The following is a 17,996-nucleotide window of genomic DNA, read 5'->3' as shown; positions in this document are numbered from 1 at the left end:
ACAATCACATTATATCACTGTCTTCTTCTTTTTCCCTCCCTCTCATTATCGTCACTATACTCTTTCTCTATCCACCCATGGTGAGATTCACTTTGAACTCTCGGCATTCCTTATGAATATAAATGCATAATTGCTTCCCATTCAACCTATTTTGACATTTTCAAGTGAATCTCTCTATCCGTCTATTAATCTATCCACATTCACTATCTATCTCTATGCTCAACTGAAAAGAGGGAGAAAAGTCAATAGAGACCGAAGAAGATTCACTCTCTTCCTCTGGCGACGTGGCTCTCTGTTGATGAGCAGCAGAAGGGGGGTGTGTTCGTCCCCCTTCGTCCCTCCTGAGGAGCAGAGCAGAGCTGCACGTCCTTTATAAGGTAACCCGCTCCCCCTTATCGGCACTCCTCTACAGTTCTGGCACCCGTCAACATATCAGCTCCAGTGCCGTGCCGTGCAGTTCAGTTAGTGCTTTCTTTTCCAGCTACCGCAAACAACGCCGAAACATGATTTGTCAGGTGAGAAACAGCGTCATCAAACGAATATTTTTGTTCTTGAAAATTATCAATCAATATTATCAATCAACAAATTGTCAATGAATATTATCAGTATCAATCAATATCATAAGTATTATCAGTATTATCAATATGATTTAACAATTTTACAAAAGATTTAATTTGCATGTGTGAATGTTGCGAACCAAATCTGCAGAATAGAGTGTGACAAAGTCAGGAACTATTGAAGAGATTGATATTGATAAATTTAATATACCTACATTATATATCTACTAGTATATGGTATAGAGATCATTGATGATATAACCTTTATTAAGAAGGTGTGAATTTGGTACATTTGAATTCCTTACTATACACATATTATAAGAAAACCTTCACAATGGAGCTTGCTGAGAAATTTATGTGTAGTGTCTATGATAGAACTATGACTGGCTTATCCTGATTGACTTGTTTTAATCTAATGGTATTTGAGGGTGTCATTTCTATCAAAAATCCTGTACAAACGATTATTAATAATTGTGAGCTCTACTTTAATAGTAGAATCATCGTGAAGTATTGGTCTTCTTCAGTACACTTGATTCATGTTGCCCCATATCTCTGTTGATTGGCTCTAAAGTTAGCTTGTGAAAACAATGGCTATCAAATACAGAATACCTAATAGAAAATGGAAATTTCTGAATAGAGACTAACATTGATGTTCGTTTCACATACAGTTGTCATAATTTTAAAACTATTTCGTGAATTTTCAGCAGAAATTTAGTTACTATATCGGAGCTTAAAGTCAAATTTATGAAATGAGACTCAATTTTTATCCCTTTAGCAGAGACTAAGATATCATCCCTTCATCAATAATTTTCAATAATTATTTTTGGTTTAAGTAGTACCACCAATAGTACCTCTCATTGGAACATTTCAAATAATCAACAAAATCTGTTATTGAAATGTTTTTTGCCTTTGGAAAATTTCCGTAGAACCAAATATTCGGATCTTATTGTAAACATCCATCACATTCTAGTCCTACTTGGATAGCTTCTATTGGACAAGTATCGGAAACTATTTCAAAGCTTCGACAGTTATTGATGAAATACTTGATAATGTGTCACTAGTTCTGATATCTTTATAATCGTTGGGCCTATCCAGTGTCACGTTCAAATTCCAGTTTCGTGAAAGGGACTGTTTCCAAGTAAACTTCACAAGGAGAACCTGCTACCAGTGATTAGGTTTTGGCGCATATATGTAATTGGCTGTGGTAAAAGTTGAACTAGTAAGCGAGCCAGCATAATGATGCAACCAATCAGAGGTGAAATACTCATGCATTAACCAGTATCCTAGTGCAAAGAACCTTAAAAAGAGGTTAAATTACGGACTAACCCAATATTATGTCAACACATTTCAAAGTCATGTGTGTTGCCACACCCTTTCACTATCAATATGTTGGTGGATATTCGACCATTCTCCCGTATTATTTTCCTTTATAAAGAAAACTAATTGCATTAGAATGAAATCTGCCATTTCGAAAATGATGATTGGATGTATCGTGGAGGAACCTCATACACCAACAAGATTGCATCGTCTCCACTCAACTAATTTTCGGGTCTTAATTCCAAGAATATTTGAAGTATATCGTATTTTTGGATCATCACCAATTGAAATGATTTCCACTTCAATAAGAAAGGAAGAAATCCAGTTTATTGAACTCCAATTCCAACGGAAATACATAATTGAACAGGGACTTTTTCGCTTCCTTCTATACTCAGATTAAATAGTTTATTTGGATGAACTCCTGTTTTCTTGAGTTTCCTGCCGTGGACTACACATACATAATATTAGCTGTGTAGTGGATCAAAATAGGAAGACTAACCACGATTGGATTCTGCTTGTTATTCGAATTTATTATTACAAAGTATAGAGACATTGAACTTCTATTAATAATGGAAAGCGAGATTTCTACGAGACCTTATTGAATAACAAAAACCTTATGATATGAAAAAGTGAGAACGCGATTGTTAAGACTATTAAAATTTGTTCATTTTGAATATTCGCAAGAACAATTATGGTCCAGATGAAGCCGGATTCAATAATCCATATGTGACACTGATAACGATCGCTGTTGGCTATTGTTAGCGAAGGATACTTTCTCCTATTGTCTTTGACCTACACTCGCGAGTAAGTTGACGTTTGAAGATAAATCGAAGTACCATTGAATTTTTCGTCATTCGAGAACTTTCTTCCGATGAATCACTGTTGAAGTTCTACTGTAACATGCCTGAAATAGTTGGGTTATTATCAAACTGGATAGACAGGACTTTCTTTTATGAATCAGTATCGCATTTAAAGAAAATTATCATTGAATTTCATAAAACTTTTCATGGACAAATTTTGTCTTGATTAAAACGTGGGCTGATTATATTTCTACAAACAGTATAAAAGGAGGGTACACTTGGTTTAATTGAGCAAATGTGAACCTACCAATTCCATTGTAGTCTCATTGAGACCTTGAAATCAAAAGATTATAACAAACAAGGAAGTAATGTGGGTAGACATTATTAGATGACACTTTGAACCAGCATCCAGTCAAATTATTTCATACTACTGATTAACTTGACGTTTTCAGAAACTATAAATGCCGGTATAACTGATGTTTAAGATTCGGAGTCTCAACACAGACACGACCTTTAAACATATTCGTGGCATTATGATTAGATTATTATGACTCAAGACCGCTTGCAAAGGTTGGAAATGACCATGGAGGATTAATCTGTAGTCTCGGAGATTTGTCACCGAAGCTGTTGAAAGAATAATTCTAATCTACCTGACTTCAGCATCATCGTGATTAATCTACAGATACTCCAATTATTACATAATAATTGGATAATAACTAGACAGAGAAAAGTAATTATTATTACGTTTATACTGATAAGAGAATAGGAAACTGGAACTCTTCAGTAATCAGTAAAAGAATACTGAAAGGATAATAAAGACAAAGGAGAGATCTAAAAGTACTATATTTATTTTGTGATTAATAATGATCCTATGTGGGATTTAGTTAGGGTAATGGAACACTAAGAAAATATTGCTAACAGCTTCGGCAATATATCGGTATTCAACAAACATTGTAGTGTATCGAATTTAAAATCAAATTGATTTCTCAAGCAAAATTTTTATTGAAAACTGGTAACTGAGTTATCCAACGCTTTATCGAACAAGAATCATGAAACTTTCACTAATTTCCAGTTGTAAATGAGATAGGGGACTATTCAATATTCATGTAGTTGAAATGGTAGTTATTCATTCGAATACACAAATGTACAAATAAACAGGTTTCAACAGGATATCCATAAAATTCTGCAGAAACATGGTGAAAGGTTGACTGGTTAATTCAATTTAATTCAAGAATCAACATTGGTTATTTCCATTAGGCTGACTACATTCAGAATATTTTTCATTATTCAGAATGTAGTATTCCAGTGAAAGCACTCGTATATGTGCAACAATTCTATACACTTCAATAGCGACAAATAAGATTAGATTGAAGAGTTACTCCTGTCCATTTTAATGGCCTCTGCCTGGCAGAGGCTTTTTGAACTTTTCATAGAATCGAATGTCTTCAATAAAATACATAAATAATCTACGTCTTCATCAGTGGTGTTTTTTTAGGTAAGAAGACAAACAATCTAGATCAAATTCTAATTTTAAAAACTCCACTAGAATTTTAATTTCACTGAAGAAAACCTTGAAATCATCCAAAGGATGCTTCAGTGCCTTCAGTTTGTTTCTTCTTTAACTCTGGATTATGGAATTTTAGTTAATGAGCAGGTGGTCTCACTACGATCAATTTATAGGAACATGTAATTCCATGATTTTTTATAATCTCTAACTTGACTTCAATGTTAGTGCCAAATTTCGGTCCCAGCTGCCTGAAAACAGTTGGGTGATGTCAGAGGCCCTGAAACTGATTAGGTGCAACCTGAAAAATCCGCTACCAGGCCTGTGTCAGCCAGGTCACACGGTATTATTATTCCCACTCTGGTCCAAGCGGGTCACTTGAAAATTGAAGAAAAGGATGGAATAACATCAAAATATAAAATTCAGAAAATGAAAAACTTGAGCGTTATCATGAGAAATTTTCTCAGCAAAGCTTCCGCAACACATTCTCCAGAGTCTTCATTTGAACTTATGTTGCCAGTGGAAAGATGAGGAATCATTTGGAGAGTCAGGGGAATTACAGAAAAATCAATGTGAATGTTGATTTCGGGCTTGTAATTGAAAAAAAAAACGGTTTTTCCAAACTCCTCTCAACACACATTGCGAGTCTGTTGTTGGTCCTACATTGAACATAATCTGCCTAATCGTTTCTAGAAAAGTTTAAAAATAGTGAAAAGTTTCAGGTTTCAGATGTGAATCCCTTCATAGAGAATTGAGGAAGCCCATCAGCCAAATTCCAATATTTACTGATTGGGTATATTCTTAGATCTGAATTTGTGATTGCTTTAATATAATATAGACGAGCTTCAAAAATTAACTTTAGAAATAATATCTCAAATTGATATTAGACCTTGACGAGATTTAAAGGAAAGGCGAACTCTATCAAAGTGGCCAAAAAAATTACGGTTGTTAACACAACCAGGACCACCATTCAGGTTCATTAACTCGTATTTATTTCCATCATTCGATGTTTTCATTCCATCTAATGTCAGCAGAATAAACCTGTAAAATACGCAACCCAATCAACCTTTTACAACCTATCAAACGACGTTAACTAACACTCACAATTAACTAGAAAACAAGTATGGCAGGATATTGAAAAAAATCCAATCTCATTGCAATCAAATAGAAGACATTTCACAGACAAAGTTACTCAACAGTTTTCAGTCTTGTTTGATGTTTGACATAGAAATTAAGTCGAGGTGAGACTTTCATGTTACGCAAAAGAGAGGTCAAGTCCAAGGTTCATTGTACTCAACACTCCTGCTACTCGTAAGGAACTGGTATCAGTAGGAGGCCTCTACCAATACAACACAGTTTGGCCAATTCAATAATGTATTCCGATTGTGCTACCAGGAGCTGGCCAATCTACAGTTAAACTCACCTAAAACCGTCAGCGGTGTTCGAATGGCTAAACTGTGGTTAGTCATTTATAAGTAGTAATGCTGACAGATAAAGTGAATTCTACTTAGTGTAGAATTGTGTAGAACTACTCACTAGTAGTAAAATCCAATTTAATCAAAAAACAATATCACGTGGAGAGTCATTCGGGGAGATTTATTAGTTGCAGATGGAGAGCAGCAATCTGAAGATCTGAAATTAATCTAGAACCCGACAAAGCATAACTATCAACGATCTGTTGTTCCATCAACAATTCTCATCTCCTTAATTAAAAATTTACGGAGCATTCATTGTCATAACCATCGTCATAATTCCGGGTGGGGAAGCCATCCATTCGGCTTGACATATTACTCCAGTTCAATATCTGTTCCAGTTCTGTTCTGATTACAAAGAGATAGTAACTGTACAACTGATGGTTGAAGATTATGATGTGAAGAAACAGAAAGAAGAAGACAAAAGCTGTAGCTTAATTAGTAGAAGCTCTTGTTAATCCAACACTAGTCACTGGGCTTGAAGACTGGAGTCATCAAGATACTGGAGCTCACACTAGTCGCGACAAGATAGAAGACCAGGGTGAATTCTAGGGCGAAGATTGTGGTTCATTCTACACTAGTGGTAGGAGATTATACCACTGAATTATCGGCAATAGAATGATGATCGAAGGATTGTTAAGAACATTTTTATTTTTGATTCAACGGTCAATAAAACACTAACAAACTATTATTTAAAATAATATAATAGTGTAGAAAATTTCTACGATACTACAAAAGTTTTTTTCAAACTGATCAGGACACAAGAGTCTCAACGATTTGAGAACATATCATTCAACCATTCAAACATATCCGAACATTGGGATATGAAAATATTTATTTGCTTTTGTATGTTTCACATTGTATTTGCTTGGTAGTAACTTATGCATAGCAATTAGAAAAATGTTACATTCAATCCCGCTCTGGAAGGAAATGCATTTGAAATTTATTGGCAATATTGAATTTGTTGAAAGTAGTCAATGGATCATGTCAAAAATACGTATTTCTGGTTTATAAATCCATTCTTCTCCACTTTAAACTCAGAGGATGACTAACAGCAGGTAGAAACATCAGACATTAAGCTGTTGAGAAGTGAGTGTTTCCATTTCAAAAGTGTTCTTGATTCAAAGTTTAGTATTAATGTTTCCACTTCAAAAGTTTCTAATTGTAAGTTCAATAAGTATTAATGTTTCCACTTCAAAAGTCTGTAATTGAAAGTCTAATGAGTATTAATCCATTTGCAGTTTGAAAATTCCAAGTTCTATAACCTGATCAGATTACAAACCAATAAAATGAGCTGTCGATTTTCGAATGGTTCTCAATTAAATAGTAGATAGCTGATGGTTGACGAGAAATTTTCATCCCTTGGCAATCATAAAACACCTGTAATTATCAACCAAAACCATTATTGTATTTATATTCGAAAGCTGAATCAGAGCAGTGTTATTTTCTCACCAGAACTAGTTTAATCTTGCAATTTAATGTTAATTTAATGTCTTGTAGTTTAATCTCCTTTCAATATTACAACATATTGTGAGTCAAGCTATGAACTATTGACTTTTTTGGATTGTTATTCAATGGTTATAAATGAATATACAATCATTTCAAATGTCAGAAAGCTGAAAGCCAATGCATGCATGGAAATTGCAGTTTTTTTATAGATTTTACAATGATTATTTAAGGTTGAATTTTTGTTAGTTGAAATTTGAAAAGAGATACTCCATAGTAATTGATCCTTCAGAGTTGGCGTTTGAGATAGATAGTCAAGTTATTGACAGGAAGTAGCAGAAAATTGTAAAAACTTCACGATTATTTTATCAGGAAAACTGACTGTTATGAAATGAATTGAATCAATATGGCTAGTGATAATATACATAGTACATCATAAAATTCCAATTTTCATTCTTCAGTCGCTTGGACGTTCTTGAACGCTTGAGAGATTGGACGCCAATCCTATATTTGAGAGTTTGAGAAAGTTGCAGTCAAGCACTTTTATTTTGAGTTTATTTGGGAAAAGTTCTGTGACTCATTCGTGCAAGCTAATATGGATTCTATGCATAGATTTCACAGATTCATTGTTCATATTCATGATACCGCTTTTACAATAAATGATTGCAGGACGTTTTGCTGAAACCGGTAGCAGCTACGTAGGCCTACTTCCCGTTACTGAAACAACTAGTGATGCGCTTATCAAATCCTTATCCTGCTTTCCATCTAATAAAATATATTGTATTACGTGATTCATGTTGAAGCTATAAAAATCTTCCAGAATAGAGACGATAAAGAAGGAGTGAAGGAGAATTTAACAAAAATAACAACAAACTGGTAAAACAACTATCAAAAGCCGGTCATTCTTCCACTGTAATAGGGTTTGTTCTCACTTCCTCTGTTAAACAATCGAGAGGGGGAAAATGATAATCGAAATTGATAACCGGTTCACTCCAATTGTCTCCACTAAACAAACAAAAAAGTGATTATTTGATGTTTGTATTATAAAGTCGATAATTGGAGCGAATGAGATGATTCCATTGGTAATCGACTTGGGAATCTTCTTATCATAAAAAAGGCTTTATTGCTTCTTCTCCTCTCTCTCTCTCTCTCTCTCACTCTTTCTCTCTCTCTGGATACAAGTCCAAGTTGGGTTCGTGAGAGAACGTATTGATAGTCTTCAATTATGTGTAATGTTAACCGAATCTATATTTCGTTGAATCGATATCGATGTGAACGGAATGTAAATTAGTGCTATGTACATGTTTGTTGAAGGGAAGGAGGCGGCACAGATTACTTGATAGTTGTTAGTTAGAAATCGAGGAAATGAAAATCAAAATCCTAGGAGTCCTATATTCCAGACGATAGATACAGGATAAGGATAGAAGACATGATATGATGATTCTGAGGGTAATGCAATCAAGTTTATACGCACTAATCACATGTTAGATCAGTGTTTTGAACCTTCTCTTCGAAGTTTGAGAACTGATTTGATATTATGACTCACACAATTTGAAGCATACCATTGAAACTATCTTTCATCATTTCCCTCTTATCTCTTGAAACTAGATTCTCATTATGCCTTGATATCAAATTAATGGACTTGGAAACTTGACAAGTTTAGCAGTGTGGAAACTACATCAATTAAAACATCTTTACTAAATTAACAATTAACTGCAATGTAGGAAATTTATTTCCACCTCAATGATTGATAAATTCTGTTGGCAGTTGACAAATCTACAAGGATGTACAAATTGTATGTGTGGAGAAGAGATATCATAGAAGAAGAGAGTCTAGTTACGTAGAGAATATTTTAGATTGTATGAGTAGTATCTGTATTGATTAGAGAAATTGATTTACATCTGTTTTGACGAATTTTTCCTGACTATAGTGGACAACTAAGGTTGGTTACAGCACTCAGTTTTGATCCTTTATCATACCTAGCAGGTATGATCAGCTGATTTGAAATTCTTAATCTCAGTTGGTGGAGCCCAAGTTAGATTGGTAGAAAATGGTTATTTTGGAAAAAAACACATTTTCTTTTCTTTTGCGGAAAAAAGCAGTTGACACGGATGATTCGGACTGAGCAGCGTAGGTCAATAAAAGAATGACATGAGCTGAAGAAGGAACAAGTCCGGACTTCACAAAAATACTTTGGAAACGCTAGAAAAAACAGACAGACCTAACTAAGGTCAATGACCTTTCCCGAGAACTTGACTTGAGAGAAGATACGGGCAATCAGTTTAAGCACCTTGTCAGTTTTCGTTCCATTCCTGAACATATTATTCCAAGAACTATGATGATCTGTACAGAATGTTAAGAACATTCAGATAGCATCCAGAACATAGACGCCTCAGGTAATCATATAATAATATGATTATTCATACTGAGGTGTAAATTCACCACTCCCTATGGTGTTGGTCTCACTCACAAATTGCTCTTAAACTATTCTCTCAATTATTTCTGTCTTCCTTTTTTCTTCTCCCTTCCCTTCCATCGCTCCTCATTCCTCCCCCCTCTCTCATCTTATTCATTTCGGTCCCAAACACTGTTCCATTATGCTAATAAGGCCACCCCTTTTTGGACATGAATTTTAATAGAAATCGAAAGCCTTATCTGATGTTGGAGGCGCCAAATTTATTGAAACTGCACATCAATCAACTCCATAACAAGCTACTTGACTAAAAGTGTTCGCCAACTACTTTTCAGGATCGCTTCAATGGAAAATTGAGCAGAAAATTATCAAGCTCCCAGTCTCTAATCAGGTTGTTTTAAACTATAATTAAATACAGTATACGGAAAATACTGCAAATATGAATAGAGAAGCGTTAACAAAGTAGCAATTTAAATACCCAATAACAATAATTTATTTCAGCAGAACATTATTATTCATCAAGTTCCCAAGGTAGGCTAAACTGAATAATTGTCGAGTGTTTTCATGGGATACCTTGATATAGATTGATTTCACTAGTTCTTGATTTTTAGAATCAAGTATAATGTCTAAAAATAAAAATCTAATTGAGCATTCTAAGACAAAAAATAATAATTTGATTCCAACGTATAATTAATTCATTTGTGCCAATAACAAACATAATACTATTGACTCATTCTTTTCATTATTATCTGGTGTTACTCGCATCTGATTATATGATAGATGTTTTGAATGGATCATCGGTAGAGCAGGCGACTTGTAAATCGAAAATTGAGAAATGTACATCGAATACTATCAAACTTTCACCTAAAAATAATATAGAGGAGATTGTCGTCTCTTCACTATTTTCAGTTATATATTGTAATGTAATGTATTTTTGGAAAATAAATTTCAATTTCAATTTTAAGAAATAATAAAACATTCTTTAATTATCATAAGAAATGGTCAATTCGAGGCACAAGATGAAAGGGAAAATTATCGCATTATTTGCCGGAGTATTACATCCAGTTTAATTGTTTGAATTTCAATATATCAGACTTAAATAATAACAAAATTGCAACTGAGAACTGAAACACGTGTTAGTGAATTAATCAAGAGAGGAATCCGGAGTTCTTAGACTGCACATTGCATATTACACTCGGTAGTAATGTAGCTACTGTATTTCATTGTTACTGTATGGTTATTCTTCTCAGTTATTGTTCCCTTCTCCAGTTGCATACAAAATCAATAGTGGAGCAGAGAAATATTTACATATCCTGTTGATTAGTTCCTTGAACATACAATGAGTTGACGTTCCTTAGAAATTAAATTTCATTGATAACCTTATTGGGAAGTTAGATCCTGGGCAACATCCAGGATCTCATTATCTTATTGACCCCTGAAGCATAAGATCCTCTACCCTGTAAATGTATGGCAGTCATAACTGCACCAAGTAATCAGGCCTTATCTGAATGTTATTACTCCATAACACGTGAATCAGTGATCAACTGAAGAAAGAACATTAAACCTTCAGAAGAAAATTATTACAGTTACAGCAGATGGAAATATTTTTTTAAAAAGACCTCGTGGATCTATTTGGAGTAATGATGACAAATGTGCATGGTGAAGATCAACTATAAAACTCAAAAGTCATGTATAATTTATTTCCTTTTCTTCGAGATGATTTACGCCGGGATTATCTATTCAAGTCCACTACCTCCGTAAGTAGTCTGAAGGTAGTTGTAAGTCGCTGAGAAGATCGATGCCACTGAACAGCTGTGCAACGATAGAAACATCTGAAGTCATTGATGTATAGACATGTAATAGACATGAATAGACATGATAGAAGAACGCTAGCGAGCTGACCGTTCTGTTCGTACCCCAACGGAGGTATCGAGATGAAAATGAATTATCAGCGAGAATGATTGTTCTTTATAGAGCAATTAGCTAATTCTGAAATTTCATAATGCATCTCTCTGATGGTACATCTCTGACGATGTGAAACTCAAATAATTGAGAAAACTTATTCCGGTGAGCATCTTGTATCTAGAGCACCTAGTACTTCCTTCCAAAAAATTTGAACAGAGCCCTTTTACACGTTCATCTTTTTGATTCAATCATGATCACCGCTGACGTTTACCACTTTTTCTATAGGCGTCTCTTACACTTAATTCAATTACGTTAATTTTACTTACGTTAATCTTACAATTAACGATTGTCGGCCGACATTCAGAATTGCCCTCTGATGGGTTAATCGAAATTCTCACCAACAGCTGATTCTCATCCAATCGGAGAATCTGAGTATCGGCAAAGAGTTGTGAAACAGCCCATGGCTCTATTGATATCGACTAGATGATGTAATTTATCAGCATGCATTTCCGTGAGCAGGAGGAAAAGATCTTTGAGGGCACTTCTTGAAATGCTTGTAAGGCTATTGTGCAGCTGGTATACATCGCTCCAAAGATTGTAAACTGCATCCCGAACTAGCTCATCGGTGTATCTATTAAATTTGTTCCAATAAATATTAAAAACTGGATACTTCACAACTATTACTTCCATCTTAATATTTTATGAGTTCAAAATTTTTCTGTTTTTAAAACTATTCATTATTGTCGGGATCAATTCACAACTGATAGCATTTATTTTAAATTACTTACCTTTGTTTGAATAAAAAGATTCCATTTTTAATTATCAGTTTAAGATTTAGAAACAGTTAAGTCTCTACTCCTACTGGCGAACAAGTGTTTCACTTATGCCAGTAGTTCTTCACCTCCAGCCGTATTTTTCAGATAGTTGATATAGATATTTAGAATAATAAATATTGTTCTTTTTTTCTCTGATTGTCACATCTTTGTACTGTTTTCTGTGTTTTGGTGAAATAAATTGATTTGAATTGAAATTGAATTGAATTGAATCTCCCTGGATGAAGAGGCAATACAGAGTCTTCTCAGTTCTATGACTGACCTCACATCTTGATATTGATTTTATTTCTAAATAGGTTTATAATTTTTTGATGCAATCTGTCCATCTAGTACTGGTCATAAATGGAGACTATTGAAATGCTGAATACTGAACACAGTAAAATCAGAGAAAACTTATACAAGATTAATCATACAAAACGTAAACTTAAGATGGTTGAAATTTAATTGACTCAAAATGCAAATTGACCGGAAGCTTAAATTCAAACTCTATACCAACGTATCAATATTATGTGAGAAGATTTATTCACAATACAATATTGAATTTAGTTCAATTTTCAATTTGAGATAAGTTTTTTATTGAATCACAGATGAAAAAAATTTAGATTTTTCGAATTTTATCAAATTATTAAAATTTTTGTAGTAGATTAGCAATGTTCTTCTATAAATAATCTTCTGTTACTAATTTTATTTTTTTTTTTTTTAGACGGCAGCTAGCGTTGTTCTAGTTGCATTTGTGACGGTGATCAGCGGCCACCCGTACGCACATCCGCACGCATTCGCCTACCCATACGCACACATCCCCGCATACCAGCAACAGCATCAGCAGCGTCAGTTCTACTACCCGGCCGCACCGCAGGCCGCATTGCCATTCCAGCAGCAGTTTCCATTTGCGGCGCCACCTACCCACACCAACTATGTCTACCTGGCCGCACCACCCCAGCAGGCACATGCCCAGCAGCCCGCCAGGCTTGTCTCGTAAGTTGGACATTTATAATAATTTTGTAAAATAAAAATTATGAAAAGTGGTAAGAAATTTGCTACCTTATAAACCTAGAAAAACGTTTGGGTTGTATGCATTTTCAATCACTCAATTTATATAGATTATTATCATACAATCCATATACAAGGGCAATTTTCCATAAACTCTGCCCAATCGGCTAGAAGAATAATGCAATTTGTTTTCATGAGAGTGATGATGCTCACATATTGACAGAATTCAAGGGAAATGACCCCATAAGTTGATGCTCTTCTTCATTATCAAATGTTATCAGAATTACCACCCCTTCTTTTGAGTAATCATTGTTGATCTTCATCCCATCACTCTCCATCCTTATTAGAACTTATTGTTGATCTTCATTCTATCGCACTCGTCACTTTTCTCAAACGTCCTTCCTATTCCATCTTTCTTCTCATTGTTTCTGTCCTCCTGCTTCATCCCGCACCTCTTTCTTCCCCCCCCCTTTATCTCCATCTGCATTTCTTCCTTCTCCTTTTTCTTCACTTCCCATATATTCCGTTCAATTACTTAGTTTCACTTTCATCTTCCTCCGTCTAATCCACCTTTTTTTCTTCTCCAATTCCTTTTCCACGTCGTCCTCCTCTTCATTCCTCCTTTTCCTTCACATCTCTAGATGGAGATCATCATACTTTCCTTTTTTTATTCTTCTTCGTCTTCGAATTTCAGATTATCTCTCATGTTTTCTCTCCTCTTCGAACTTCTATTTTTTCATCTCCTTAATCTTCCTTCCCTCTACTTATATCGATACACTCTCCTTCCGTTTTACCTTCTCCTCCTCTTTCTTACAATCCTCCTTCCTCATCTGCACTGTTCTCTCTTCTAACCTAATTTATTTTGACTTTTCCCACTCCTACCTCCTTTCTCGTTGAAATTATTATTGTAATCACTTTCCAATTCTTATCACCATTATTATTCCGATCTTTCCAGTGAACTCACTCTATGCTAGTGCTTCTTTTGTCCTTTTAGCGTAGCGTTTCTCCCACACGAGCTTCGCCTTTCATCTGCTTCTTCGAATTTGTAGGTTGACTAAATTCCTTCCTTCTTCTTCCTCCTTTTTCCTTCTTCCTTCTCTCTCAAACTCTTCTGTCTTTTCTAAACTTCTGTTATCTATTTTTCTCAGTTTCATCTTCTCCTATTTTTCCTGTCCTCATCCCTCCTTACAATGTCCTTCTTCTCTCCTCCCTTCTTGTCTGTTCTGTTAACACATTTTTACTTTTCTTCATACACACACCAATTTTCCTGCTTCGCCCATCTCTCTTTTTTCTCCTCACCACTTTCAACTTCTCTTCTATCTGCTTCTAGGCCTTCTTGGCCTACCTACTTGTCCCTCTTCTCATTCTTCCCCTTCTCCTCATCCCCTCCTCATCATCGTCATCCTCCCCCCCTCCCCCCACCACCTCATCAACACCCCCTCCTCCTCATCCCTCATCATTCTCCTCCTCAACACCTCCTCCTCTTATTCCTCATCCTACTATGGTCCTCCTCACTCCTAATCGTTTTGATGTGAATTGATAACTGCCTCGCCCCGAGGGCAGTTAGCGCTCCTCACAAAATTATATGTTATTTTAATTGCTTGAGGCGGCGGTATCAGCAGAGACGCTCGTTAATCCCAGCCAAGTGTTAGTCTGGCAAAATTGAATTAATGCAGATTTAATGTTCATTGCTCTTTTAGTATTATCAAGATCAACACTAACGTGCAATCACTTCCAATCACTGGCCTCCAATGACGTACTAACTTGAATCACGTCCCACAGTAATTGCTCCGTTCAGTGTTTATTATTAAACATCCTGATAATTCTAGCACGGGGATGATCGCTGTTTAAAACTGAATCAATTCATATTAGATTTCCATAACTCTTTTTTCTCGTCTGAGTTCAGATAACCAACATTGGAGTTCAAATTAAAATCACTTCTAATCATAAATAATCATCGAGAGAAAAATAAGATTAAAATGTTACTGTAATCACTCCTATAGTGAGGTCCACGTTATAATGGCAGTGGAGAAAGATAGAAGAAAAACGTTGCCGATCCTCTTTCTTGTCAATGCTTTCTATAGATGGTAGCTGATACAGGTTCATTCTCGTTTAAAATAATCAATTATATTTTATTAAGCAACAAATTATATTTTTCAATAATTTCATAATGATTTTCCACAATTAAGATGGAATATTTTGTTGATTAATTACTAATTCTACATTGTTAGAAGATGATCTGGCAACAGAGCAAAGCGAGAAAGAGATAGCGCTATCCGCTTTGTTGAATGATAGACAAGGATAGCAATATCATTGCTAATCAAACACTGCCATTATAACGTGGACCTCACTATAGTACTCGTTCACTTTAGAACATAATTGTTACGAGTACTAAAGTCTCATCGCATCAACTGTCAATCCGAATCTTTGAAGTTCAGAAATTTGAGAGAGACGCTTGTGAAATTTGGGGCTGAAAACCAAATCGTCCTATTCAAGGAAATATATTTATATTAAACGCTAAACGCTATTCACTTTTATTGAGTACCTATTGAATTGATATAGGACCTAGATTAATGGAATGAAAATAATATATTATTTGAAAGAAAGCGTGAATTACTTGTAAAATAATACCTATAGAATAAAAGAAATCATGGACATTGCACTGAGTTCTCTTTAGAGAGATTGGAAAACTCAAGTTGTTAAGATGTTTAGAACGGAAATAAACTTGATTCGACTACTCTCGTAGATTGGATACTTATTGCAGTATACTTTAACTGATACAGTAGACTAATTTATGGCACTTGGAATATGCCTACATTGGATTCCCCATCTTATATGTGTTTATACAAGCAATTCGGAGACTATCAAATAGATAATTGTGAATGAAGTACCAGCTTGAATCACATTCCATTCCAACATTTATTGGGAACATAAGATCCATTTCTTCTGAAATGAAAACAATCAGAGTTAATATACACAAGAACTTGGTGTGAAGTAGACTTATTGAACAGGTGGCTAAGAGCTCCGTGATTTTAATTTGAACTCCAATGTTAGCTATCTTCAACTCATGAATTAAAAAGGAGAACATGTCAAATTACGGTAATATAAAAAAAAGAAAGAAGTCAACCAATGCATGAATGCAAATTTTTCCCCTTTTAGCCAAATAGCATTGAAGGTCAAGGTGAAAGTAGCCTCCTGTATGCAAAATAAATTTTTAAAAGCCACCAATATCTCGGGAGCGATAAGTTTCTCTCGCTCCCACTCTTATAACACAGACAATTCTGTCCTACTCTCCTACTTTACCCTACTCTCCTCATAAATTGCACCATCTATCTCACAAACTCATCTATTCCTGATCAAGATAATAACATACTATATGTTGTCCCAACTGTCAGACAAACGACAAACTTGCAAATATAACTCTACAGACACCAACATGACAGCTGAAACCCGTTTGAAAAGAAAGAAAAAGTACCGATTTTGGCGTCGAACTAATGGAATCGTCTTTTTGTTTGTGCTAAACCAGCTACAGCTCGGACTAGAATGTTGAAAGTCAGTGGCTCTGCTGCAACGGGATTCGTTTCACAGACATGATGGATGTAAACCACATGCAAAATAAATAAATAAAAGAGGTCGAACGACCCCGCACAATGGCACCGGAGACCTGTTTTCCCTCTTTTTCTGGGAGTGTCAGTGGCCAATGACTTTTTATCTGCTCTTGTTGCTAACATGGGAGCCGCTCCCAATTTCGGAAACTGGTCGAATTGATTTTGAATATTCACCATTATTTTATTATTAGACAGATTCATACAAGAAACTGCAATTAGATTGAATGTGGAATTCAAATTCAAATAAAATCATTGTTGAAATTATAATACAAATTGATAAAATAAATATTCTCAACTACATTAATAATAAATAGTTATTCTCAATTTATATTCAGTAAGACCGAGTACTATTGAGAAATATGATTCTAAATTGTTCTATTCGTTGATTATTCTTCAATATCGAGAATTGTTCCAATTCTAAATGATTAGATTGAAAGTGGTTAGTTGATTTCGAATATTTTTAAATTAATTTTAGAGGAATGTTTTTGAAAAACCTTACTCAAGTGACTAAAAACCCGATTTCCAGATTTGTGTCAAATAAAATGATATCTTCATTTTCATTTCCAATCTTATGAAGACAGCCATATTTTCTACTTGACCTTGGATAGAATTAATACTTTCATCAATAAACTGAACTTTGTGTGATAAAACAAGACCAACTTATCATTTATAGCAGGGGTCTCCAACCTTTTTCATCCAAGGGCCACATTGTTAACTCTTGGGAGGCTTAGAGGGCCAATAACAAGGATGTACGTGGAATTTGACTTGTGGGGACACACACGACACGGGGGATTAGGGGGGTGTAAAATTATTATATTCCCACTAAAATAATATGAGGAGTTCTAAGTAGGTTTAATAAAAACACAGGGAGAAACATACCAATTCATTTCATTTTAATACAAAGTCCAATTTATTGAGTGTAAAAAGGTCATAAGAGAACTTGACAATGTATGAATTTAGCAAGTTGAACAAAATAATAAGTTTTTCAAATAAATAGTAATAAGACAACTTGACAATACACGAATTCACAAAAAGTTACCAAGCTAAAAGAGAATACTTATTTTTAGTGAGAAGATTGCACTTGTTTTCCACTTGAAATGTCCGCCCATTTAGACACAGACAGTTCACGCGCACAGGGACATGTACAGTCC

The 17,996-nt window shown here is 34.9% G+C and overlaps 1 protein-coding gene across 2 annotated transcripts in view; it reads left to right on the top strand.

Moving 5' to 3' along the window:
* The first annotated feature begins 355 nt into the window (after nucleotides 1-355).
* LOC111048013 overlaps nucleotides 356-17,996 on the top strand; it is a 38,798-nt gene continuing 21,157 nt past the window's right edge. Inside the window, exons 1-2 of one of the 2 annotated variants that reach the window (XM_022333856.2) lie at nucleotides 356-515; nucleotides 12,951-13,222. In XM_022333856.2, coding sequence (XP_022189548.2) covers nucleotides 504-515; nucleotides 12,951-13,222 — 284 coding nt within the window. In that variant the 5' untranslated portion in view covers nucleotides 356-503. The remainder of the gene's footprint in view (nucleotides 516-12,950; nucleotides 13,223-17,996) is intronic. The other variant, XM_022333857.2, reaches the window with a different exon arrangement.

The sequence above is a fragment of the Nilaparvata lugens genome, chromosome 11 (assembly GCF_014356525.2).
Source record: "Nilaparvata lugens isolate BPH chromosome 11, ASM1435652v1, whole genome shotgun sequence".
NCBI lineage: Eukaryota > Metazoa > Arthropoda > Insecta > Hemiptera > Delphacidae > Nilaparvata > Nilaparvata lugens.
Note: the sequence above shows the minus strand (reverse complement) of the source record. Positions and strands in the feature narration are given on the sequence as shown.